Source organism: Podarcis muralis, chromosome 6, assembly GCF_964188315.1.
Source record: "Podarcis muralis chromosome 6, rPodMur119.hap1.1, whole genome shotgun sequence".
Lineage (NCBI taxonomy): Eukaryota > Metazoa > Chordata > Lepidosauria > Squamata > Lacertidae > Podarcis > Podarcis muralis.
In genome coordinates, this window is record NC_135660.1 from 60,701,111 (window position 1) to 60,727,359 (window position 26,249).

Below are 26,249 nucleotides of genomic sequence, written 5' to 3' on the forward strand. Positions count from 1 at the left end.
GCAGTAAGTAGCCTGGCCGTTTACTTCTATTGTTGGAGGGTTTTGGAGCGGGCGGGCGCTGCTTTTGCAAATCCTCTGCTAGGAATGCGTTCAGGAGCCGGCGGAAGAGGAGGAGGCGCGCCTGAGATTCAAGGTGGCGTCCTGCCCTGCCTGCCTAAGGCAGCCTTCGCCAACGTGGCGCCCTCCAGATGTTTCCGACTACAACGCTCATCAGCCCTAGATCTGGAGGGCACCGGGTTGGCAAAGGCAGAGTTAAGGCTTAGCTGTGTTTTTATATGCCCCATTCAGAGGTTATCCAGATTGTGAAGAGCCTTGCACCCGGAGAGGAATGCATATGGAGCACCAGCGTAGTAAGCTTTTTTTTACACAGGAGAGGCGCCAACATTAAGAACAGCCCAGTGCACATAGGATAATAGAATTTTTAGAGCTGGGATGCACCCAGGGGTCATCTAGTCCAACCCCCTGCAATGCAGGAACATAAACCAAACCGGAAGGAGCATTGGCCCCTGATTTAGAGGTCTAAGAATTGCACAGGTGAATTTTCAACATGTATGAGCACAATCTCGGGTCAGAAAAGCCTCTCCAGCCGAAGCCGCCTGTCAGGCGAGCAGGGGGCGGCGCCTCCTCTCTCCAAGCGGCCACCGAGGCAATGGCAGTAAGCAGCCGCTAGGGGGAGCGTGGTGGAAACGAAACGCCGCGCATAGTAACTTCGCTGAATTGTCAAACATTGTCACGGTTAAAGGGGCTGAAGAGAGACAGTGATCGCTCAGGTAATGTGAGAGCCGCAGACTTTCTCCTCCTCGTTATTTCCGGGCATTCCGATTAGTCTCGTTTGAAAAGGTTTAATTCAGACTTGCTTAGGAGCCTCTTCCCCCCACCCCTGCGCCCATCTTGCCTTTCTAACGTTTTTCTAGCCGCTTTTAATAATAACAATAATAATAACAACCACAACAAATAAAATCCGACCCAGGCTGCAGAAGACGGTGGGATAACTTCGAATAAAGCAAAACCATTTTTCCACCGAAAGAGAGAATGATTAAAGCGTGGCCATAAATATCCTCGATGCTCCTGCTTGCAGTCTGGGCTAAGAGCATTTGAAGCAGCGGCGGGGGCGCGGGGGCGAGAAGCCCAGGAGCATAATTTTGCAGAGAGAAAGTCCATTGAGACTGCAGTGCTGCTATACATGTCTGCTCAGCAACTGAGGCCTTTGAGTTCAATGAAACTTGCTCTCAGGTAAGTGTGGCTCTAGGATCGCACCCTGAATAGATCTGCTGTCAGGTTAATTAGGAGGCTTGAAATGTGGCAAGGCGGATGTAAGGTTTCTCCTGACTTGTGCAGAATTTGCCTGGCCCTGCTTCAGAAACAGTTTCTGGACAACAGGGCTTTGGGGAGGGGGGGAGGAGGAGGAGAAGCCTCTAGCGAATGTTTCAAATAACCAGCACACTGTATTTCTAAATCACATTTGTTTTCAGTATGCTTGAATACCTGGAGCCAAAAGCAAAACTATGCAACTCAAATACAATTTTAAAAAATAAATTAAGAGGGTTGACTAAGAAATCCACCCATTTTTATTTTATCAAAATGGTGGCGTTTGCCATACATTCTCTTTACTCTGTCTCCAAATTATGCCAAACACTTTGTTCTTTGAAGGGGAAAAAAGCATGCTTAAGAGTTGCAATCCACTTAATCCTGAGAGTATGTCCCATTGAGCTCAATAGGGCTTACTTCTGAGTAGGCATGTAGAGGCTTGCACTGCCAAGGAAGTGAAATTTGCTTTAAATGCTTTGTTCGAAGGCTGTTGTTGTTGTTGTCTTGGCCTCATTGCTTGCCTTTAATTACTTCCTTTGAATGGGCTTAAACACCCCCCCCCCTTTCTTTCCAAAGGATAGAACACTATATGTTGAGGTAGAAAGGCTGCCTTTCAATACAGCTTGCAGCCCATCTAGGTGTGTTATTCATGTGATAAACTGTGTTAAAGGTTGTGCTAGTAAACAGATTTTTTTTGACAGCATTGGAGATTTCTGTCTACAAAGAGCCATTGCAAGAGTGGCAGGAGGAGCTGGTGGCTTTGCACCCCTCTCAAAGGCAGTTGCCCTCTTTTTGTTTCCCTTTGGGTACAGGCCTCAGAAAGCAGTTCTACACAACACCAGGCAGAGTCCTTCAGTTCCAAGAAATCTTTGGATCTCTTCCCCAACCCTTCCCCCCAATCCCACAAGTACAGTACAGACACCCAGTAGTTTAACCCTTTTTGTTCAAATCGCTGTGTTTCCTTATCAACCTTCCTTTTTCTTCTTTTTTAACTTCCTTGTTGTTTTTGCCAAAGCAGGCCCTGAGAGCGGCCTGGTCTTTTGCCCATTCTATTTTTGTTCCATTGATTGTGACCAAAAGCAAGACTGTTGCTGAATCATGATCCTGGTTTTCTTACGGAGCATGTTTTCTAAAAGCATTTTATTTGACGAAGTGATGGGAGGCGGGTGGACACTTAAATTCCCTGGTCTTGAATATGTTATACTTGGAAGTCTAATCCCCCTCCCCGCCCACATAAATTTGTGTTGCTTACTTACCCATGTGGATCAGGGTGCCAGGCAGATTCATAGATGCATTAGAATGCTAAATTATCCTCCCTTTTAAATTAGCAATTCAAAGCCTATGATTGTATGCACACTTACTACTGGGGAGTAAATCCTATTAGTGGGGCTTACTTTTGAGTGAATATGCATAATACTGGCTGCATGTAGCAACCTTGCAAGTTAGGATTTTGTAGCTACACTGCCCATTCAGAGTGCCATCTGTTGAGCCTAGACAAAAAGTAGTGTGTGGACTGTAACCTGGTTTAGGGCTGCTGTCCTTAACACCAAAGAGGGAGTAAGTCTGTTGAACACCCCGAGACTTGCTTCTGAGTAAGCATGCATAGGATTGCACCACTGGGGGAAAAATATTCTTGTAAATGTAACCCTGTGCATGTTTACTCAGAAGTCAACCCCACTGTATTAAGTTGTGTTTATTCACAGGTGAGTACATATAGGGTTAAGGATGCTTGGCAGAAAGCAAGCAGCCCCTTACTTCTGAGTAAATGTACACTGCTAATAAGACAGCTATGTGGAATCTGTGTCGCAAAGAAGAAAGCAGGTCATAAATCTGTATTTCCAAACGCAGGCGGGTTGAGCTAAAGTCATGCATCCTGTTTTGGGATGACTTTATGCCTTTTGGGAACAGCTCATACTTCATATGAAATATCTTGCATTGCAGCTGGCATTGGAAATTTCCCATGTAAGTTGGAGAAGATGACCTCTTGTCATCACACTCCGTCCACCCTCAAACTCTATAAAAAGGAAAAAGAAAAGGGGAAAAAGGAGCTCAGAGGCTGACCTGCCCACCAAATGCAAACTTGCAGCTTTTTCTACCATCTGTTTTAAGCCAACAAATCCGAGGACTTTGAATTGTGCTAGTGGGAAATGTTTCTGTCCATGTAGGCGGAAAGTTTGGGGATTTGGTTACACAAGTCCTTTGTCCCAGGACATTTTGCCCAAAGCACCATTGAAATGTACAGCTTCACCTGGAGTAAATGGCAAGGGCTGTATTCTCGACCTCCCTTACCTGGGAATAAGCCCCTTGGAATTCAATAGGACATACCTCTGAGTAGACAGGGTTAGGATTCGGCCCCACTGAACTCAATGTGACTCATTTCTGAGCATGCCTGGCTACTTCCCAGCTTTGAAAGGGCGAAAGTGGTGTTATCAACTTTAAAGGCAACTCGAACACGGCCCCCCAGGTGTTGAAGTAGTCAGAACCTTTGTCTGGTCTGCAAACCAAAAAAAGGTTGCCCTTGCTTAACCCAGGTATCTAAAGGGAAATAAGAAATAATTCACTTTAACTGTGAGCTTGTTCGGAAACCTACTGGACGCAGAGAGGCGTGTGTTGCAGTGTCACCCACTCCAGGTAAATATCTACCTTGGGGGAGGAAATCTCATGTTTTCAGCCACTGTTATCTGTTGGGGTGGGGGTGGGGAAGGCATGGAGGTTAATCTGCTTTTCCTGCTCGCTCGCTTGAAAACGTTGCAGTATAGAGACGGGAGCTGTTTTAGCTCTGGACGGTCACTTGACCCTCCACGTTACCGGTCTTGCGCGTGGTGCTTCTGAGCACAAGTGCGGGGGCAGAGGGCAGTCCTCCTTTCAAGGGGTCACCCCGTTTAAAGTGGGGCGGGGAGGCAGAGGGGGCGGGACACCAAAGCACCCCCTTGTTCTATAATCAGCACCTTAATGTAGCCAATTGTTTCAGGATTCCGTCGTGGAACGTTCCCGGGAGGGAAGCATTGTGACGTCAGCGCACCTACTAATCCTCCCTGCTGAGGGGGAGCCTGGAGCCATGAGGTCATCGCAGCGGCCACTGTAGCAGCGCCAGCAGCAGCTTCGGAGGCCGGCGGGGTTGGGGGGGGGAGGGGAGCTGGCCCGAGCAAGGCCGCCTGGGATCCCGCAGCCGCACTCCAGTTGCAACCCGAGGCTGCCGCCGCCGCCGAGTTCCTCCGCAAAAGCATGGAGGAGGCCGACGCGAAGGAGCTGCAGGTCGGCTCCTGGCTACCCGTGCTGGTGGAGCAAATGGTCAACGACACCCTGGTGGTCACCTTGAGCTGCGGGGAGAGGCGCTTCACGGGGATCCTCCTGGATTGCACTAAAAAGTAGGCACGCGAATTGCTTTATTCTCCCATTTCCTCCCCCCTCGCCCCCTCCCCGCCACCGCCACTGCACGCGCAAAACTTCCAAAAACGCGGGGGAGGGGAGCGGGGATTGCAACGGAGAACTTTGCCTTCCCCGCCGGGGCCTGCTGCAGGGCGAGGGCAGAGCAGCTGGGCAGGAGGAGGGATTAGGCCATAATCTGATTAAAGAGTTAAAGTTGCATGGCACGTTGCAGTGGGGGAGGGGAGGAAAGTGCAGAGAGAGGGGGGGTGGGGCGGGGAGGTTGGCTTTTCTTGCCCCTTCTGAGCAGCAGGTTCTGGTTTCATTTTCTGTTCGAAATTCCTCGTGGAAGAAATATTTTCTCCTCTCTGAAAGCCAGTTTTCAGATTGGTGCAAAAGGCTTTCAGGTCCTCTGAAAAGGTTTCTGCAGTGAGCCATAATTTCTGTGGGTGCATGTTCTTTTTGAAAATGTGCATCATGTAGAGGAGAAGCATTGCCTTCACCTTTCAAACCAGCAAACTTCTGTGTTTCCTATGTTGGAGGGAGGGGGGTTGCCTCCAAATGTTGCAACTTTGCTAAAAGTTTTTTCCTCCTTTCCCCCCTGATAAAGCCCCACTTTGTGCTGCCTATGGGTGGCTGCTGGTGCAGCAACATGATAACCTCATGATGTCACATGTTGCCATAATTACAGACTTCTTTGTTCAAAAATATTGCACACTTCAGAAAGCCTTTATCTTGAGTTGAAACAGCCTCAGCTTGTCATTTTTCTTTCTTTCTGAATTTAGCAAAAGTACCGACATTGGACTGTGTGTGTGTGTGTGTGTGTGTGTGTGTGTGTGTGTGTGTAGGAAGGAAACCTCATAGGTACATAATATAAAGGGGAGCAGCAAAGCCCTCCCCCCCTTCCCAATCTAGGGTTTATTATGTTTGGTGAAATCCCTGCAAATGAACAAAGGTTGGTGCTTTGTGTTTGTAGTAGAGAATAATGTTATCCACATGTAGTATGTATAAAATTGCCTGCTTTGCAGGATTATCAAAATGAAAGAATTTCATGTGCATAATAAATAAAGCTCCTAAAGGTTTGTTAAAGTGCACATATAAGGTCCTCTAATAAAGGAGCCTTGTCTTGGCCAAACCAAAGCTGGAAAAGCAACCAATGATAGAAACTTGAGCTTAACCATGTTATTGAAACACTCCTTTCTAAATAACCTGAAATGGCACTGATTCTCTCTCCCTTGTGCACACATTATTTTGTCCTAAAATAGCCAAAACTTCTTTGGAATACACCCACTACCCCAAACTGCAAATCGAGAGTCTCTACAGCAGTGATCACAAGGCACTCCTCAAATATGGGCCATTCTGTTTTCTGATGAGAAATTGTAAATAAACACCTGCCACTTCTGGAGGCCCCAAAATCATTTTCTGTAATAAGGACTTGATCTTGGTGACAGCTTCACTGTTCCCCCCACCCACAGGCAGTGTGCAGCCATTAGCCTTTGACAATTATCCTGCAGGCGTTATCTCATAATTAGATATGCCAGGAGCCATTAATAGAAATGGCATGTGATTTTAACATACGGCTTCATGTGCATTCCACCCCACCCCCGCAGTGAATATTTTTCATTATTTTCAGCATGTAAACATGCACTCCGTGACCAAACAATGTAAAATTTGCTTCATCGGGAGACATTATATTCAGTCTAATGGTGTGTTTCTGTGGCTCTTCTCCTCCCTCCCCCACCTTTCTCGTTGTCCAGGTAGCTAAGTTAATGCTTCTGATATTGTCAAAATAGCTACAGAAATGCTTGCATTATGTGTCCAGCCATTGCTGCAGCTGTATTGATTTCTTCCTGGCACCTGAGACTCTGAAGCAAATTAACATGGGCCACAGTGCACTGGGATTTTTTTTTTGCGTGCAATCCCTGTTGGAACGCATTGGAAGGCAGGTGCTCACTCACCAAAGCCCCTTGAGTTTCCACCAGACAACCAAATGAGCAGTTTTCGTGTTTGTTTGTACATTGTGTTGCTTCTCTGCCATTCTGCCGCCTCCTCTATATAGGCAGTTCCAGCCCTTTGAATGTTGGTTTCTGAGATTCACTCTTTTTCTCTCCTGGCTGTTGCATTATTTCAAGTTACACCACCTCCCCCCCCCCTTTTTTTTTTAGCACAAAGCACACTACTGTAACCCACTCAGTTTAAGCTTGCTATTTAACTTGGTGCAGAATTAAGGCTGAATAGTTTGATAGCATTGCATCCCCTGTGGGCCTGTGGCTCTTGGTTGCCCTCCAACCTTTCTTCTGGCTCATGGGACTTTCCCCAGGGCACACCCCTTAACTCGCTCTGCTTTGCACCCTCCTTGAGTGTTCTTGCCCAGCTGGGATGTGTCCTTGTGCTGTGATCATGCTACTTGCTTGGCTGGGTGGAGGACAGAGACTGATGTCTGCGTGTTTGTAGAAACCAGTTTAATGTACAAAGCTAATACAGTGGTACCTCGAGTTGCAAACGCCTCATGTTGCAAATGCTTCAGGTTACAAACTCCGCTAACCTGGAAGAGTTACCTCGAGTTGAGAACTTTGCCCCAGGATGAGAACGGAAATCGTGTGCAGGTGGCGCAGCGGCAGCAAGAGGCCCCATTAGTGAAAGCATGCCTCTAGTTAAGAACAGTGTCAGGTTAAGAAACGACCTCCGGAACTAATTAAGTTTGTAACTAGAGGTGCCACTGTATTCATGTTCACTGCCCTGCCTTTGGCCCTGCACACCAGTGGCATGTGCCCCTCCTGCACAGAATTTGGCCCTCAGACTGAATAACATTCCCTAAAAAGGTAAAGGGACCCCTGACCGTTAGGTCCAGTCACGGACGACTCATCTCACTTTCTTGGCTGAGGGAGCCGGCGTACAGTTTCCTGGTCATGTGGCCAGCATGACTAAGCTGCTTCTGGCGAACCAGAGCAGTGCATGGAAACGTCGTTTCCATTCCCGCCGGCGTGGTACCTATTTATCTACTTGCACTGCGTGCTTTCGAACTGCTAGGTGGGCAGGAGCAGGGACCGAGCAACGGGAGCTCACCCCGTTGTGGGGATTCGAACCGCCGACCTTCCAATCGGCAAGCCCTAGGCTCTGTGGTTTAACCCACAGCGCCACCCGCATCCCAACATTCCCTACCCTTGTGCTAAAGGCTACATTCAACCCATATGTTATGGGCTTCATATACTTATATGTATATGAAATGACAGTAAATCAAAGCCTGGCTATTGGTGTATGTACCTGGTGCAGTGTATTGTTGTCTAACTTGTCACACTTCTCAAACCAGGTGCCTTTGTTACAATCTTTTTAACTCCTCCGCGTTGCATCTGCTTGCTCGCTTGAGCTTATTCGATATAAATAAATGTTTCCCCCCAAATAACAGGGCAGGATCGAGGGGTCTCTGTAATTTTCTTGCCTTGGCTGGATGACAGTTTCCCCCTAGCAGACTTTCCTGGGTAAAGGCAATGTAAACCAGCCCTTTTGGGTTGCTTTTTAATGCAAGGCTTAAATAGCTTATCTATTGTTTTCTTTTCCAAACCTCCCAGGCAGTTCAAAAGCTTGGTGCCTATCCATTTGGAGCACAGTTCCTGGCCCCATCCCCCACCCTCTTCCTCCTCCTCCTTCTGGTTTGTTTAACCTCTTTCTACTCTTTCTTTTCAATAGGACTAAGATACTTCATATTCAGTTTGATATACTTCTTTCCAGCTATCGAAAATGCTTCCAGAATTGCCTTGCCATCTGTTGCAGGTTGATTTATTTGGCCGGTTTAACATAATTGCCCTTTTCATACACTCCCTGGTCAAGCCAAGAGCTTTAAAGTTGTTACCTGAAAGATTTCTTTGAAGGGGCATCCTGGAGAAGAGCGTAAGATATTGATGGTGCAGTCCTCCTACCCATGTCCACTCAGAAGTAAGCCCCATGGAGTTCAATAGGCATTACTCCCAAGTAAATGTGCACAGGATTGCAGAATGGCTGAGTAAGGGAAAGAACCCAAAATAAGTAAAAGCTGCAGTATCTTGCTAGACTAGAGAGCAAAAAGTATAGGTGGGAGACGAAGGAAAAGAATTGCATGTGGAAATCAATGCAATTGGAAACAGTAAGAATAGTCAAACCTGTGTAAAAGATGTAACAAGATACAAGAAGAATTAAAAGCCCAAGGAAGGATGCACAAATATGACTATAAAGAACAGATCTGGGAGAGAGAAGGAAGCCCTCGTCTCTGCACAGAGAAGTTATGGCCTGAATGCTGCATCATGAGGGTTGGGAAAGAGAAGAGCGGCTTCTCTTTTCAAATGACTGATGTGCGCTGGAGTTTCTAATTTGCACTTATCAAGAGGTTGAAATCGAAAGGGGGAGGGGAGTGGACCTCAGAAAGCAGCTGGACTTCCAGCTCAACCATTTGACTTCCTGATTTATTGTGGCAGACAAATCTGCATGTCCTTTTGCTGTTTTCCTACATGGTTAGATTCAGTATCTGAATGCCTGTATGTTTTACAGTGATTTTTTTAAAGAAATGAAACTGTGCTTGTATTGCAGCTAAGTATCCACAAATGACGGGGTTGGCTTACCACTTTGTTATTGTTCTGAGGTCCCCCATCCCTCTCTTGGCACATAGAGAGAACAAGGGGGGGTGTCTCTCATTTGTGCTGCTGAGGAAGGTAAGAAAGGAGAGGTTTCTCCTGTGTGGAAGAGACTCCTGGTGTTTATTATATTCTCCAAGCAGCATAGCAAATGGAATCTCTGTGGAGGATATCTGTGTGCTGCTCGCTGTCCTGGTCACCAGAAGGCTGGGGCTGCATCCCCTGGTAAGCTGTTGGATGGATTTGCAGTCGCTTGAACATTGGTTGTCCACACAGAGGCATGTTGAGCCTGTTTTACAATGCACCCAGCTGCTTTGCCCTTCACCCACTTGCAACACCAAATATTCTGCCTATGGGGTTAAATTTTGGATAAAAGTAGGTGTGCTGCCCATCCCTTTCTTTAGCCTTGTTTTGACAAGTATTTGCTTTGGGCAGGAATAATATGATAACAGGGAGGGCTTTTTTCTGGTTCCCAATTGTTTATTTATTTATTTTTTTAAAAAGGTTCTGCAATTTTTTGAGCAACTACTAAGTTACAATTTTTTGTTGCTCTCCATCTCTATGAAACCACAGATTGTAAATACTTCTGCCTCCCCTCCCCTCCCCTCCTGCCATCTACAGTGATACCTCGGAAGTTGAACAGAATCCGTTCTGGAAGTCCGTTCGACTTCCAAAACATTCGGAAACCAAGGCTTCCAAAGAACGTTCGCAAACCGGAACACTCACTTCCAGGTTTGCGGCGTTCAAGAACCAAAATGGATGAGTACCAAGGCGTAGGATGTACTGCCCAAGTCAGTTTGCATAAGACTGTGGCTTTATTGGGGTGCCATCAGTGCTTTGTGAAATGTAGCAACTTTGGTTGCAGAGAACCAAGTGAGAATGGGGAGGAGGGCAGCAACAGGACAGATGAGACATGGATAACATAGTATAGTAGGAGAAAAAGCCCTGAGGGTTTGGAATGGCAGAACAAAGGGCCGAAAACTTCTGCCAGTTGAAAGGGATTCTTGGGAGCAGGTACTCAAGAGTTGAATGGAGCTGTTTAAAAGCTGATGAAGGTACATCTTCCTAACTCACTCACCTCTGCTCCAATGAAGTTGTTGCAAAGATGAAATAAATCTCATTGCTCCCTCCAGGCTGTATTTCAGGATGCAAATGTGGTAAATAGGTTTATACGGCACACAAGTATAGATGCTGTGCATCTGAATCTACCAGTTGCTAGAAGGCTCCATCCTAGAGTTGGAGGGAGCCTTGTAGGCCTCCTGCTGCATCTCCCCATGTTCAGTGCAAGAAATTCAGGATCCAGCCCTCTGTCCGTTCAGCCTCTGCTTGAAGGCCTTGAGTGATGGGGAGAACTCACCAGCCCTCTGAGTAACTGGTTCCACTGGCAAGCTGCTCTTCTCTTAAATGCCAAAATCTAGCCCTGTTTAACAAACCCAGTATAACATCTCTGTAATGCAAGCATTGCAAGTGTACATATTAAGACAGGGACTGATGTGCCCCAAACCCAACAAGTTCTGCTCGCTTTGGTGATCTCCAGGGTGTGAGCATATTGGCCCAGAAAGGCAACTGGGTATTTTCAATATGTAGCCTTCTGTGCTGTTTCAGCAGATACTTCCATCATTGAAGAACTGTGTTGGGAGAAGATCGGTATTAAGGGCATGCAGGGTTTCATCCATCTCTGTTAGTCTTAAGAATGGATGGTTGAGAGAAAGAAAGAGAGGAGAGCCAAGGCCCAACTGTTTTGAATTTCCAGGGACCAGTCTGAAGCACTTGCTACAATGAGGAGAATGAATCTGAGTATGGGATTCTTTCCCAGTTAAAGGGTGTCTTGTTCCAAGCCAGCTTGGTCTCTGGAACATCTTTATTTTGACATTAAGCGCACCGAACAAAACCCAAAATGGAGGCCAGGCCAAGAAGAAGGGAGCAGGTGTTAGGAAAGTGAAAGCCTGCTATTTTAAAGAGGTAGTTAACAGCTGCTTATTGAATTGTCATGCTTAGCAGTGCCCATGCTTGTGTTAGTCATTCATGGAGCAGAGGGAAGTGCCCTTTGGAAAGTCTGGGCTTAGTTATTTAGCAGGCTTAGTCATCTGGCAGGTAGGAGTTCAGATGTGCCCTTGGTCAAGTCTTTCCTGTAGCTATTTAGCTTTGCAGGGATTTGCCTTTGCCCTCTGCCACCCCTTGGCAGCTAACGTTGGGAAGAATAATATTGACTCCATCACAAGATAAAGTCTCTGCGGTCTCTCAGATATAAGGGAGGGGGCATTTGTAGAGGAGGATTTATGAGAAAGATACTTAACTCTCTTCTCACCAGTTGTTACGTGAGATACATCTGTGTTTGGTGGTGCTTTACAGCCTGTTCCATAGTCCAACTTAAGGACTGAACAAATTAAAACTGCCTTTGCGAGGGAGAATCCACAGTTGGTGTAAAGGCTAAGGCCTCTTCTTCCACCAGACAACTCTCCCCTGAAAATGTATAGGATAACACATCATTGGAAACCCTATATACTCTGTGCCCATAGACTTCAATATATGGCATGTATAATCTGATGAGAAAAATGAGGGTATTAATTCAAGGCTCTGTAAGATGTGCTAAATAAAGGACTCTGAAACAGAGCTGGAAAAGTATCTCAAATTCATAGTGCCAGTGTGGCAAATTTTGTTCCAGCCTTGAGGAGGGCTGTGGAGTAACTTGGGGTCGCATTCGCACTGAAATGAATGTTTCACCACAGATCTTTTTGTATCGTTGTCTCCCAGGTTGACGCTTATTTTGTGGCGTTTGCCTGATAAAAGGCAACTAAGTTTCACTCTATATCTAATGTCATCTGAGGTTACATTATTTATATGTATAATTTCTTTTAAATTGTCCAGTAGCACCTTAGAGACCAACTAAGTTTGTTCTTGGTATAAGCTTTCGTGTGCATGCGCACTTCTTCAGATACCATGTAAATTATTTATATGGTCTCTCTCTTTCTTGTGTGTAAATTAATTGGCTTTGTTTCCCAATATCGCTATCTTGTAGGTAAACACGATACAGAATTGGAAAAATAGTGTCCTCGTTGTGACGGCAAACTGTTTTTCATGTTTGTTTGTTTTTATAACAAAAAAGCTAGGTTTGAGTGGAAACTTAAAATCGCAATGAGCTAAATGTCTCATTTTACATGTCTATTTTTAACCATATTCTCCCACCTTTATTCTGCTCCTTAAATACACCTACCCACCCACACTTGCCCAGCCACCGTCACAGATGATGCCCTCTGACTTACTCCAGACACTGATTCCACTGTCAGTGGAAGAGGACTGAGCATGGCTTGTCCTGGGATTCTGATGCTCAGCCCAGCACAGCTTTGCCTCAGCATTAGGATCAGGCAGCTGGAGGCGTGTTGAATACCAGGGCGTATTTGTTCAGCTCTAAGGGCCTAATGGAAAATGTTGTTTTGATGCTGGGCCTCAGCTGACTAAGGTATTTCTTGGCTGCATAGAATGGGCACACCTTCATGAATTTTGCATAAACTAAACTGCATGCGTTTTGCGCATATATACCAAGCGACAACTGATAACGCATGGTTGTGGCTTTGATGAAAATTGGCCTCTATCCGTAGCATCCAGTATTTTGTATAATGTATCTGAATGCCCTGGTGTGTTCTCCTTCTTGATTTGTGTTCAACCCCTTACAATGCAGGAATCCTAGATAAAGAATCCCTGATAGATGCCCACCCAACATCTGTTTAAAAACCTCCAGTGAAGGAGAGCCCACCGCCTTGCGAGGTAGTCCACTCCGCTGTTGAAACAGCTCTTAACATCAGAAATGATGATAGTAGTAGTAGTAGTAGTAGTAGTAATTTTATTATTTATACCCCGCCCATGTGACTGTGTTTCCCCAGCCCCTCTGGGTGGCTCCCAACAGAATAAAAAAGCAATAAAATATCAAACATTTAAAACTTCCCTAAACAGGGCTGCCTTCAGATGTCTTCTGGAAAGTTGTTCCTCATGTTTATTCAGAATCTCCTTTTTGTAATTTTAGTCACCAGAGCAGCAGAAAGCAAGCCTGCTCCATCTTCCATGTGACTGCCCTTCAGATATTTTAGTCTCAATTTTCCTTTAAAATAAAATAAAATATTTCCCTGCCGAAAAGTTCATTAGAACAATCTGTCTAATGAAGTGAAATATCAAGCCAGTGAGCATGCTACTTATTAATTTCTTTTTTGAGGTAGGAGGTTCTAATTATAATAATAAAAATTTATAAATTATACCTTGCCCATCTGGCTGGGTTTTCCCAGCCACTCTGGGCAGCTCCCAACAGAATATTAGAAATATGATAAAACATCAAACATTAAAAACTTCCCTAAACAGGGCTGCCTTCAGATGTCTTCTAAAAGTCAGATAGTTTTTTATTTCCTTGACATCTGATGGGAGGGCATTCCACAGGGCAGGTGCCACTACCGAGAAGGCCCTCTGCCTGGTTCCCTGTGTCTGGGCAGAATGATAGGGGTGGAGACGCTCCTTCAGGTATACTGGGCCGAGGCCGTTTAGGGCTTTAAATGTCAGCACCAACACTTTGAGTTGTGCTCGGAAACGTACTGGGAGCCAATGTAGGTCTTTCAGGACCAGTGTTATATGGTCTCGGCGGCTACTCCCAGTCACCAGTCTAGCTGCCACTGATTGAGTGTGTTTGTCTCCAAGCTGGGAATGTGTGTGAGGTGAGTGCCCTATCCCTTTACCCCATATAACCCAGGCTCTCCCCATGTTGTTGACCTACAACTCCCATGATCCCTGACCTCTGTCCACGCTGCTAGGGGCTGATGGTAACTGTGGCCTAAAGCAGCTGGAGGACATCAGGTGCTCTGGAAGACTGTCTCATCTTAGTTCCATTTTGGATTGTGCAAATTGGTCTTTGTAAAGCTTGAGTGCTTGGGGTTTTGTCAGTCAGTACTCAGTCACACACAAATAAGATTTTACGGATGTGTGTGGCCTGTCCTGGCTTTAGTATAGCATTCCCATTCTGGTAACTGGCTCCTCTGAGCATTGAGAAGGAATAGTAGATGTTGAACATCTTTATATTTGATGGGAAAGGAGGCTTGGCTTTGGAGAGGGCAGGTCTGTGTTTACCCAGAAGTTTTTAGGAGATGCCTTCTCAACAGCAAGGAGATATCGTTTTGGTTGCGGGTGTTAATGGCAACTTTCTTGAAGGCAGCAGCGAAAGCCTCCTCTCTCTGCAAAGCACCACTTTAATTCAAAAATCTCTGTTAAGATCGGGGCAATAATATCCTCTTGGGATTAAAATAGTTCCGGCTGAAGTATTCTTCTCTCCCCCTCCCAGGGCATACTGAGGAACAATTGAGGGTATTGTTCTCTTTTATACCACTGACACTTTCAGAAGTAGACCAGTGCTATAAGGAGTACAATTGCTGTCTCTGAACATTTACTTGCTGTCCCAAATGCAATAGCCAGAGATGGCAACACTGGGGGGGGGGGGGGATAATAAATGGGATTCTGAACCAAGAAAACACACATTCTCTACTGTAGAAATCAGATTTGCTCAATTCTGGCTTCAGTTTTTATTTTGCCAAATGAAAGCTTTGCAAAGGAAATATTTCCCCCCTCAATAAGGGACTAGTGAAAGATTTGACAGGGAACATGCTAAATATATGGGAAAGAAGAGACTGAAGTTATGTTTCAGTTTGTGCTGCAGTGAAGATTTGAAAAGTGATCATTTTAAAAAAAATATTTTGGAAAATGAAAGTTAAAATCTTCATGAAGTAGACAGGTTCAGTGAACCTTTTGGGTCAAGTTGGTATACTTGTTCCTTGTCCAAGGGCACTAATATGCTCCTATCTGGAAAACCTTTTTATTCAGTGGATGGAAGCAGCTTATAAATGCCAAGGAACAGATGCACAGATCATGCCCTTCCATTGAAATGAATGGAGCTGCTTGCTTGCATCTCTGTAAGCATTTGAGCTCGTGATTTGAATGGCACCCTGCTAATCAGAAGTAAAAAAATTATCTGAAATAGCCAAGGCACTAGACTGCAGTTTTGGATGGCAAATATGGTTTGATAACTTTCAAAAAGACGATTCTGCATTGCTTGCATACTTTTCTTTGCGCCCATCAAGATTGATTAAAATTTTGTAAAAGCAGCTTTCCATCCCTGGGGAGTTTGTGGAAGCTAGGTATCATTGATTCAAAAAGAACCCAAGTGCCAACATTAGGGCTTTTGTGGGTCATGTTTTGGTTTTTTTTTAAAATGACCTTGCACTTGAGGCCATATAATGTATCTTAGTAGACTAATTTCCAGGTGGCACTTTTATGGAGACCTGTGACCCATGTTGCATGCAAATCTTTTCCCCAGGCACAGAAACGGCACTCTGGAGTGCTATTGCTGCCTGGATTTGACCCCTAAATTGCAGACCTGAGTACAAAGTGGTTGGTGCAGTCTCCCATGCAAGAGAGCTGAGTCTTCAAAAGCTGGCTGCCAATATTACTTCAGTCTCCCCTGCGCTAGACTTCAGTCAGCCAAATGTCGTGCTGGCCTCTTTTCTGGTGTCCTGCTGCTATTGCAACAGCTCGGGAGTTCTTTGCTGTAACATATATATACTTTCTGTATACAGTGGAACCTCGGGTTAAGTACTTAATTCATTTTGGAGGTCCGTTCTTAACCTGAAACTGTTCTTAACCTGAAGCACCACTTTAGGTAATGGGGCCTCCTGCTGCTGCCGCGCCACCGCTGCACGATTTCTGTTCTCATCCTGAAGCAAAGTTCTTAACCCAAGTCTGTAAACTGAAGCGTATGTAACTCGAGGTACCACTGTATATGGATTGATTGTAGAAATATAAATGAGAATGGTAAATACTTGATTTAGGCTTGCAACTGGACCAAAGACATTTTGATAGCTCTCTGAAATATAGATTCATCAAAAATGAGTAGAAACAAGATTTCTGAAACAAGAGGGATGCTTTTTTTTTTGATGATGTACACATGCTGAGTGTCTGGCTAGGACTGGGCAGACCTGGGTTCAAATCCTTATTATGTTGTCTAGCCACCTGGATGATCTTGGCTCGTTCATCACTGCTCATACTGACCTACTTCACAGAGTTGACATGGGGATAAAATGGGCGGAGAACAATGTATGCTTCCCTGAGTTTCTGGGGGAAAGGTGGTGTGTAAATGTAAGGAAAAGAATAAATCTTAGAGTCCCTCCTTTGTGTGAGAGAAATAAAAATGCTTCCCTTCAAGATTACGTGCAACCATGTACCTTTTTCATGGATCAAGCCCCCCCCCCACCAATTAATTGACTGATCAATTAAGCAGAAGCAAGTGAAAACAGCATGCTCTTTAATTCTGGGATTTAAGCTTAGAGTTTTTCCAGTTAAACTGGAATTCGGGAGGAGTGGCAGAGTGAATTAAAAGAACAATAAAGGATTGGATCAGGAAATGCCATCTCAATCTTGTTCCACGAATTCATTTGATTATGTGTACATAGCCTAAGCATCTGCAACATGTACAGATTTCCATGTGATCAGTAATCTGAAATTTCTTAGGGTTCTAGGTCATTCGGAAAGAGCCATGCCTGTACAAGTGCTGTACACATGCATGCACACACACACACCCCACAGGTTACTGTAGACCAGTGTTTCCCAACCTTGGGCCTCCAGCTGTTTTTGAACTACAATTCCCATCATCCCTGACCACTGGTCTTGCTAGCTAGGGATGATGGGAGTTGTAGTCCAAAAACAGCTGGAGGCCCAAGGTTGGGAAACACTGCTGTAGACAATTGGGAGAACAAACTGAAGCCAGGAGCAGGGACAGCCATTGCGATCCTGATTCTCTTCACCTCCCTATTTGTTTTGAGATTGCTGTGTATTAAATTGAACAATGTTTTGCACTGTTTGGGAGTTGGGGGCTTGTCTCTCTGTGTTTGTTGGCTTTGGCTCTAAGAGACTTGCTGCCAGTAGGTTTGAACCCTTGGGCAGTTCCACCAGACATAGTGTAGTGAAATTAATTTCAAACAGGCCACCTCCTGACTTGAGCATTTTGGATCCCGGTCAGATAATTTCCTGTAGAAATTTAGGCACATGATGGCCTCTCCGCTCTGCAAGGACAAAGGATCCATGAAGGTGATCTGCCCTTGGAGGCTAATGGCTTCTGATGGGATTCCTGAATGTTCTTGTGGATTTGCTGGCAATCCTGTCTAACTCTGTTCACTCTCTGGAATAGAGGTATTGTGCGGTTGACACGATCCTGCCCTCTTCCACTATGCAGAGCACTGAGAACTTGGTATATACAACTGAATTGCAGTTGCATTATAAAAGCATGACTTTAGTTTTCTCTTTGTTCTGCGCTGCTTTTTAGAATAGTGTTTTTTGTATTTTGTCCTTCTATTGCACTGTGCATGGCTCAGAGATTGTTAGTTATTGGGTGCCTGAAGAAATTGTAGTAAGTCAATGATTCCTTTAACTTATTACAACCAGAGTGGCGGCCATTTTGGAAGCCACTTGAGACAAAGGTGGAACATGAAGGAATATGGTACATGTTGTTTGGTTGAGGAGCTTCTGAGTAAAAGCTTAGATGGTGACTCATCATCTCTAAAAGAAAATTAGTCAGTTGGTCACATTTAGGCCACATCCCAAACTAAAGAACGCTGTACTTTGGCCATATTTACAACATCCCACCTGCCCTCCTACCTTTGCACCTAAACCTTTGACATTTAAACAGGAAGGCCTTCAAAGAGGGAACTTTTAGAGCAAGACAAGTTGCCAAATGAGAAAATTAATTGGTTTAGAGCAATTGGAAATGCCACACATTCTGGCTGCTTAAATCTCATTTGTAGGCCTATGTATATTAATAATTTGGTGGTTAATGGGAAGAATAATTATGTATATATTTGTTTCGTTTTTTAACTTCAGGGCAAATGTAGAAGTTATATTAATATCCATGCCATGCACAGATTATAGAGTACAGTGGTACCTCAGAAGTCGAATCCGTTCCGGAAGTCTGTTCGACTTCCAAAACATTCGGAAACCAAGACACAGCTTCCAACTGGCCATAGGAAGCTCCTACAGCCAATCGGAAGCCGCGTAAGCTGCATGCAAACCGGAACACTCACTTCTAGGTTTGCGGTGTTTGGGAGCCAAGGCGTTTGACTTGCAAGGTGTTTGACTTCCAAGGTACGACTGTATATGGGTTTGCACCAGGCTGTTGAAAATCCTAACTTTCAGTACAGTGGTACCTCAGGTTAAGTACTTAATTCGTTCCGGAGGTCCGTACTTAACCTGAAACTGTTCTTAACCTGAAGCACCACTTTAGCTAATGGGGCCTCCTGCTGCTGCCGCGCCCCCAGAGCACGATTTCTGTTCTCATCCTGAAGCAAAGTTCTTAACCTGAAGCACTATTTCTGGGTTAGCGGAGTCTGCAACCTGAAGTGTATGTAACCTGAAGCGTATGTAACCTGAGGTACCACTGTATATCGTTTCTTTAACTCCTTTAACTTATCATTGTAGTGGCTGTTAACATCCATGCCATTTCAGCTTTGGGGATGGCAAGAGGTTCCTTTTGGCAAATTTGACACACATACCCCGAAGCCCCCTGCTCCCTGCCATGGCACCATGCTGTTCAGGAGGGACTCTTGACCATTCAGAGAGGCTTTGGGTGGGTTGTAGGGGGGACAGGAGAGAGGTGAAAGAGGAGTTTACTTGGTCTTCAGATCCAACTTGCAGGCAACAGTTGCCCACCAACCTACTGAACATTAAACACTTTTACCCTAATCCTCCTTGATGCCTTTAAAACCTGCCTTCTCCTCAAGCGGATGAGATAACTGACCGGCTGCTTTAAAATAAATTTTTCGTCTCTAAGCATTTTTCTGACCTTCATCAAAAGCCTGCTTCTAAACAAATATTCAGCAGTCTCAGTTGCTTCAAGCTCTTGCTTGCTATTAAGGGCTTTACTTGAAAGAAGATTATACCAAAAAAAGGTTTATTTTATAAGCCTTATTTTCAACAGTCTGGGTTTATTTCCTGTGGGCTAATCTAGTCTAAATGTGGGGGAGGTGAGCGACATCAAATAGACAAAGGTATGTTTTTCGTTCTAATGAAACAAACCCATGTTTGTCCATCCTCAGTTTACTCATTAATGATATGATATAAACAGGAATTGCATTTTAAAAGGCTGGGTATCCGGAATGTAGAGCATGAGCTGAAATGACTGTTGCCCTTACTTCTTCCCCATTGTGTTCATAAATTACAAAGAGAGAACATCCATTCCTCTAGGATGGTACTTATGACCCCCTTGCTGCTCCCATGATGCTGAAATAGTGGGGAGAGAACACCGCCGTCACTCAGATTTGGCTTTGTGATGGTGCCACATAGCCAATGAGGTTGGCCTATATAATGCCTTTGCTCTGATTTGGCTTCAGAAGTCAGAGCTTACTGCCCTCGAGACTAGTGAGGGCAGCAAATCACACCAGGTCTGTGGTGCTGGCAGCAGCAGCAGCAGCAACAAACAGGCCACAGAAAAGAGAAGTAAGGTTCAATTTCCGTGTCTTCTCCCCGATCCTCCTCTAACATCCCAATCTACCTGTCGCCTTTTGAGCCAGAGAGTTCACTAGAAAACTTTCTGCTCCACCCTTACGTGGCCTGAGAACATCTAGTTCATTTCTTTCAGGTGCAATATAATTTACAAACTTCAGGATTCCTCATGGGAGCTGAGTAACAGGAAGAGAGCCAGTATGTTCCTTGGGAACCAGTTACTCAGAAATGCTGGGGCACCTAGAAGAACAACTGGTTTATTGCTTGAGTAATGAGTTTTGTGTCTGGTGCAGAAGTCCATCATCAAATGAATGCCCCAATAAATTAGATATCACAGCCCTTGCTGTCCTCGGTTTAAAAGCTTTTGTCTTCATGGGGTTTTTTTTGTACCTAAATATGTAACCCCAACAATCTTCACTCTTCACTCTTGCTTCTTTCTCCACATTGTTTTGTATGTGTGAGCATGCTTCACCACAGGTTGGAATTATTCATATGCAGTTTGTCCCTACACTTGAGTAGGTCCCTGGCAGAGACACATGCCTGACTGGCATGTTCTCTCCCTCCTGGTCGATCGTTCGGGAGCTTCAAAAGCTTTCTTCAGCCCAAACATCACAGCGACCGATGCCAACAGACACCGGCACACTTAGGGATCCGCAGAGTTTGCACACCTTGAGTGACAGACCTCAGCAACTCAGCATTTTGGCTAATCTACTTTATTTTTTATATTTTATATGTAAATAAACACACATGGAGCACTGCAACATGGCCCCCTCTCGCTCTAGCATCAGACAGCAAAAAGAAAAAGAACAAAGGACGATAGACCCACTTCACGGAACACAGTAACACAAACATCCTGTCTCCGTCACTTCCCACTCTGTGGAGTCAAAACATACACCATCATGTGATAGACAAAAATCCCATGACCGCAATTATGGAGCAGGAATTCTAACAAGAAGTAGCTTTGTCACCTGGCACCGTAATGACTGCTGTGTGAAGAGGACCGCTTTTCCTTGAGAGTTCCCAAGCAACGCTAAGGGGTTTTTTTTTGGGGGGGGGGCACAGCATAAGAGTCTATCTTGAGAATTTGATGGCTATGCACAATTCACCCTTCCTGCGTTGTGCTTGCTTTTCATTGGAACTTTTTAGTGTGCAACACATAGTGTTCGAAATTAGCCAGGCGCATTTTGCACCTAACTATTGTCCACTTGCAACCAAGTGAAGATGCCTGGGTGCCAGAATGGTCCTGGACACCTCCACCATCTGGAGGTGCATTCCTGGGGATAATTGGATCTTGACTGTTTTCACACGCTAATACCCCATCCTGTAGAATTCTGTCAGTTATATTTTATCTGCACAATCAAGAGTGAATTTCAGGAACCAAAATGCTTTTTCTGTTCAGGCTGAGCAGGAGCAGTGAAAAATGTTATAGTTAACAATTATAGCTTGTCTTCACTTACCCCACCCCACTGCCCAGCTCACAGAATATTCTTAATGTTATGTATGGTTCGTGTCACCATTAAGAAAAAAGAGGTAGGAATTGGCTAACATATGTGTAGACTGCCCCTGGATAAAGTGACTTTTCTTTAAGTTCTCAAAGCTCTTAACCTAGCTCAAGCTTGTCATCTGAACTAGCCAGATGTCACAGTTGGTCCATCATTTTAAAAATAAGACTTTAGAGCTGCCGGGCCCCAAAATGGTAACTAGGCATTCCACTTTGGCGACTATAACCTAGGAACCATTTGGCCCCTAGCTTATATACCTGAGTTTCTAACACTGGCCACACATGAGAGGAATCTTTAGCACATAGCTTTGCTTGGGCTCTCCATACAAAGAGCAAAACTACCTTTCTAAAGCGGAAGGTGATATTCTTCAGAGTTGTAAGATAAGAAGGATGCTTTCAAATTCTGCTGTGTAGAAATATTTTCAAACTGTTCTCTCTGTAATTTTTAGGGATGGTTAAATTGACCCTGATCTTGTGTTTCTCTCTCCCCCTCCCCCACCTTTTGTTCCCTACCCACCTTGCTCTAGGTCTGGGTTGTTTTGTGTTCCACCAGCTTCGTTACCAAAGACAGATGAGCCTCTGGATAAAACTTGCACTAACGGGACGTCTGAAGACAGGCAGTCCATACAGCTGGAGACTGGGCAGTGGCCTTTGGATGAAAAGCCTTCCAAAGTCAATGGCGAGGAACAAGTTCCCCCTCTCTTGCCTCCACCACCGTCAGGCAATGTTCTTCCTTACCCTCCCTATTTTGAGGGAGCCCCCTTCCCCCCTCCGTTGTGGCTAAGGCGCTCATATAATCAGTGGGTGCCTCAGCCCCCTCCAAGGACTATAAAAAGGACAAAGCGACGCTTGTCCCGCAATAGAGACCCTGGCCGGCTCATCATGAGCACCATTAGGCTGAGACCTAGGCGAGTGCTCTGTGAGAAGTGCAAGAACACCCTGAGCCCAGAGGAGGGGAACAAGGCCAGGCAGAACACAAAAACCAGGAGGAAGCTGAGCATTGAGGACAAGGAGCAAAAGAGGCACAGCGAGTCCGACTACGGAGAGAAAAGGGGCAAAAGAGAAAAGCGGGAGGAGGAGAAGTTCCCCAGGGAGTTGATGCACCGGACTCCGGTTATAAAAATATCTTACAGCACCCCACAAGGTAAAGGGGAGGTGGTGAAAATCCCCTCCCGGGTTCATGGCTCAGGGAAGCTGTTTTGTCCTCAGAGCAGAGGGGAGGACCAAGAGGAGACCAGAGACTCGGAAGAGGATCGGGAAACCAAATGTTTTGTGGATAAGTCTGCAGGCGGTCAGCTTGCTTCCATTCCAAAGTTAAAGTTAACCAGGCCTGTGCATTCCAGTGCAGATGTTCCACCTCCCAAGATCAGGCTGAAACCCCATCGGATCAACGAAGGGGACAACGTTTCAATTTACAAAGCGGAACTTATCGACCAGATGAATGTCCTTCCCGGTCACAGAGAGTCTCGTGCTGCTTCTTTTTATACCGATGAGTCTGCGGATAGAAGTTTAGCCGAGATGTCTTCAGGGAGCTCCTGTGAAGACGACGACTTCAAAAGGTTTCCCCAAGGTAAAGATGGACACGATAACTTGGCTTTCCTTATGAATTACCGTAAGAGGAAAGCGGATTCTTCTAGCTTATCGGTGTGTAGCAATGACAGCCTAGACGAATCCAAATCTTCTAGCTCGGAAGTAACATCGCCAGACATGTGTGACTTTTTACCTGGCGACGATGCGTCCGTCTCTTCGTCCTCGAAAGATGAGCGAAAGATTGTGCCCCCATTAACAGTTAGACTGCACACGCAAAGTGTCGCAAAGTGTATCACTGAAGATGGAAGGACTATTTCGGTCGGGGATATCGTTTGGGGCAAAATCCATGGCTTCCCCTGGTGGCCGGCCCGTGTGCTCGACATAAACGTCAGCCAGAAGGAAAATGGAGACCCTTCCTGGCAAGAAGCAAAAGTTTCATGGTTTGGTTCTCCAACGACATCTTTCTTGTCTCTCTCAAAACTCTCCCCTTTCTCTGAATATTTCAAACTGCGATTTAATCGTAAGAAGAAAGGGATGTATCGGAAAGCTATAACAGAAGCTGCCAAGGCAGTGGAACACCTGACCCCAGAAATAAGAGACCTCTTAACGCAGTTTGAAACATAATTTTGGCTTCAGTTGCAGGTAAGCGCATTTGGGAAACGGCACGTGCATTACACAAGCTGACTTAAGCACCTGTGTGATTGGAGTTTGATTTTCAGAGTTTTTAAAAGTGAGAGGGATGGACTGCTTCAGTGGGAATTAATCAAAGGGGCTGTATAGTACACTATTAAAAGTGTGTGCATTTTTGGGGTGTCTTGCACTGTGATATAAAAGTTTGGGTATATTAAGCGCTTAGTCTTGGTCACTACCAAGTCACCCCAGAGTATCTTTTCCATCTTTTGAAATGGGAAAATTTGGAGTTAGAGCTTTTTCGGTGGCGGGGATGCGGGGAGATTTAAGTCAGCATTTTTTAGAGAGCTTGCCAAATACCCTTATTGAAAGACAACTGTGAATTGGTCTTGTATGGGTCTTGTTGTTCCTCATGACAAATAAGAACTTGAGAAAAACTTCCTGGATCAGCCAGAGGCTTCTGTAGTACAGTGTCTTGTTTTCACACTGGCCAATGAGATGCTGACAGGAAGCCTGCAAGCAGAACCTGAACACACAACAGCACTCTCTACAAATCGCTTTGTATTGATGAGATGCGTATGATAGAAAATATAATTTAGGGAATTCCTCTGTGTGGCCTGGAGTGTTTAGTTTGGGGTCTTTTTTAAACAATGACAACTGGGAATGAATTTGTAGTGGAAAGTACCATCTAGATACCCTGTACTTCTGTGGTATCATCATCATCAACAAACTATTTTTCTGTTGGGTAGCTTTTCCCTCAAAACTTGATGAAATTGTTCTCACACACTTGTGGGGGACACACTATTGGTGCTCCCCCACCCAGCTCATGCCTCCGTGTAGAGACTTGCCTGCCTGTCTCATTCCTGCCCTCTGTTATATTCTTTGCTGTAGTAAGGATTGCTAATCCTTTAGCTTGTCAGAGCTTGTTACTTCCCTCCTTTTTTGAAATCCGGGTAGAGAAAACCTGAATACCAGATGTTTGTAGACCATCTATATCGCACAACACTGTCTCTTGTTTCCTGCAGTGTGAGAAATGCAGGTGATCTTGGGTGTAATCTGCTGTCTGTTAGCTCCATCTTTGTTTAAAAGATGCAACATTTGGAATGTGCTGGCAGCACCTGCACGGTGCTTGATTTCTCACATGAGGTGTTGGAGACCAGGCCTGCTTAGAAACAAGACCATCTATCCTGGAAACCCTGTTTATAAAGCCTGAAAATGTGAGAGCCAGTGGTGTCAGTTCCATGGAGAATGACAGGGAGTTGGCACATGCTCAGTGCATTCCACTTCATCATTTCTTCACATGCTACAGGACTTGACCCTGGTAATGAAAACAGATTCTGGGGAACCAAGCTGCCATTTTGGAAGGGACATCTATGCCCTTATTCCCCCCCACCCCCTGCCTTGGGTCTCTTCCTGCTCTCCACTTTCGTATTCATCCTGCTGCCATGGCTTGTTATTTCTCTTCAGCAGCTGTCCATTGTTGCCAGAATTCAGGTTCAGAATAAATTGTTCCAAACCAATCTCTGCAGATCTCTGCAAACTAAATTCCCATCAGGGTGTACATTATTATTAATGCAGAATTTGGGCTTGGTTTTCATGCATTTTTTTCCTTAACCTATTTTATATTCTGGCCCCAAACATACTTAACCAAGGGGCTACAGGGAATGCTATATTGTTTTTTTCATCATTTCTCACTTCAGTCATTAGGCTCTGCAAGTCTACATTACCTGTTAAAAAAGAAAAAAAGGACGGTGTATGTGTGTGTGTGTGTCCTTATTCTCTTACATCGTATGTTTGCTAAATGGCCAGCATTAAATGGCTGCTATGAAATATTTCTATAAAATTGTGTCAAAAAGAGATTTTTATGTATTATGCATCCTGTTGGAGAAGCTTCTTAGCCTCTCTCTTTTTTCGCATTCCTTCAGCATATCTTCTAAAATCCTTTTTTCCAGAAATATACTTAGTGAATAAACTTAGGGGAAATGTAGTCTGCTCAATTAAAAAAATCAAAAAATCTCTGAGTGGCGTACAAATATTTTCAATTTTATTTGTACACCACTTATATGGACTGTTGCAATCCATTTAAAGGCAAAGGTAAAACCAGCAACTTCTTAAAATGGATATTGGTAATTAAATTATATGTCTGGGTCGGCACATTCACTGTGAGCATTGAGTACACTTGAGGATTCCCCTGCCACCAGCCTATCTAACCTAACATGCAAAATGGCTGGAGCTTTGCTGCAGTAATTGCGGATTGTGCCTATTTATGGTCCCCCCCCCACCTGCGGCATCTGGAAACTGATTTCTAAGCCATAGTCATTGCAAGTTGCTCTTAAGCCATGTGGGTCTCTGCACTTCTCTCTTGCTTCCCCTTCCACCTAATGCACAGACCCTCTTTTGCAGCTTCTTGGTGCATTAGCTGCCAGGCAACAGGCAGATATCAGCTGGTTCATCCTGTCGGCTAGTTTTCTTCATAGCTTACCCAGCATAAAGAATATGGCTCTGTGGTCCAGCAAGGATTTCTCTGCCCAAAGCAATCCAATTTATTTGAGGTACATGTTAAAGTTCCCCCTTCCCCTTCTGTATCTAGCTGAATTAGACCAGGTTTCTCAAGGTAGGAACAAAAACAACTGGGAACTGTAACGTTTGGGCAGAATGACAAACTCCAGGTTGGGGAAAATAAATATAAGGTAGGAGAAGGGGTACTTAACCCCGCCTCCTGGCTTTACACCCAGCATTCGAAACTCCCATTGTTCTAGGCGCATTTTGCGACAGGGAATTTCATTAATGCG

At 44.9% G+C, this 26,249-nt stretch overlaps 1 protein-coding gene across 5 annotated transcripts in view; it reads left to right on the top strand.

The window, feature by feature from the left end:
- Positions 1-690: 690 nt before the first annotated feature.
- PWWP2B (PWWP domain containing 2B) overlaps positions 691-26,249 on the top strand; it is a 50,767-nt gene continuing 25,208 nt past the window's right edge. The window contains exons 1-3 of one of the 5 annotated variants that reach the window (XM_028729860.2): positions 691-770; positions 4,280-4,676; positions 21,825-23,469. In XM_028729860.2, the coding sequence (XP_028585693.2) occupies positions 4,534-4,676; positions 21,825-23,451 (1,770 nt within the window). In that variant the 5' untranslated portion in view covers positions 691-770; positions 4,280-4,533 and the 3' untranslated portion in view covers positions 23,452-23,469. Of the gene's footprint in view, positions 771-1,112; positions 1,234-1,538; positions 3,940-4,054; positions 4,677-21,824; positions 23,470-26,249 lie in introns of those variants that run through there. The other 4 variants (XM_028729862.2, XM_028729863.2, XM_028729859.2 and 1 more) reach the window with 4 other exon arrangements.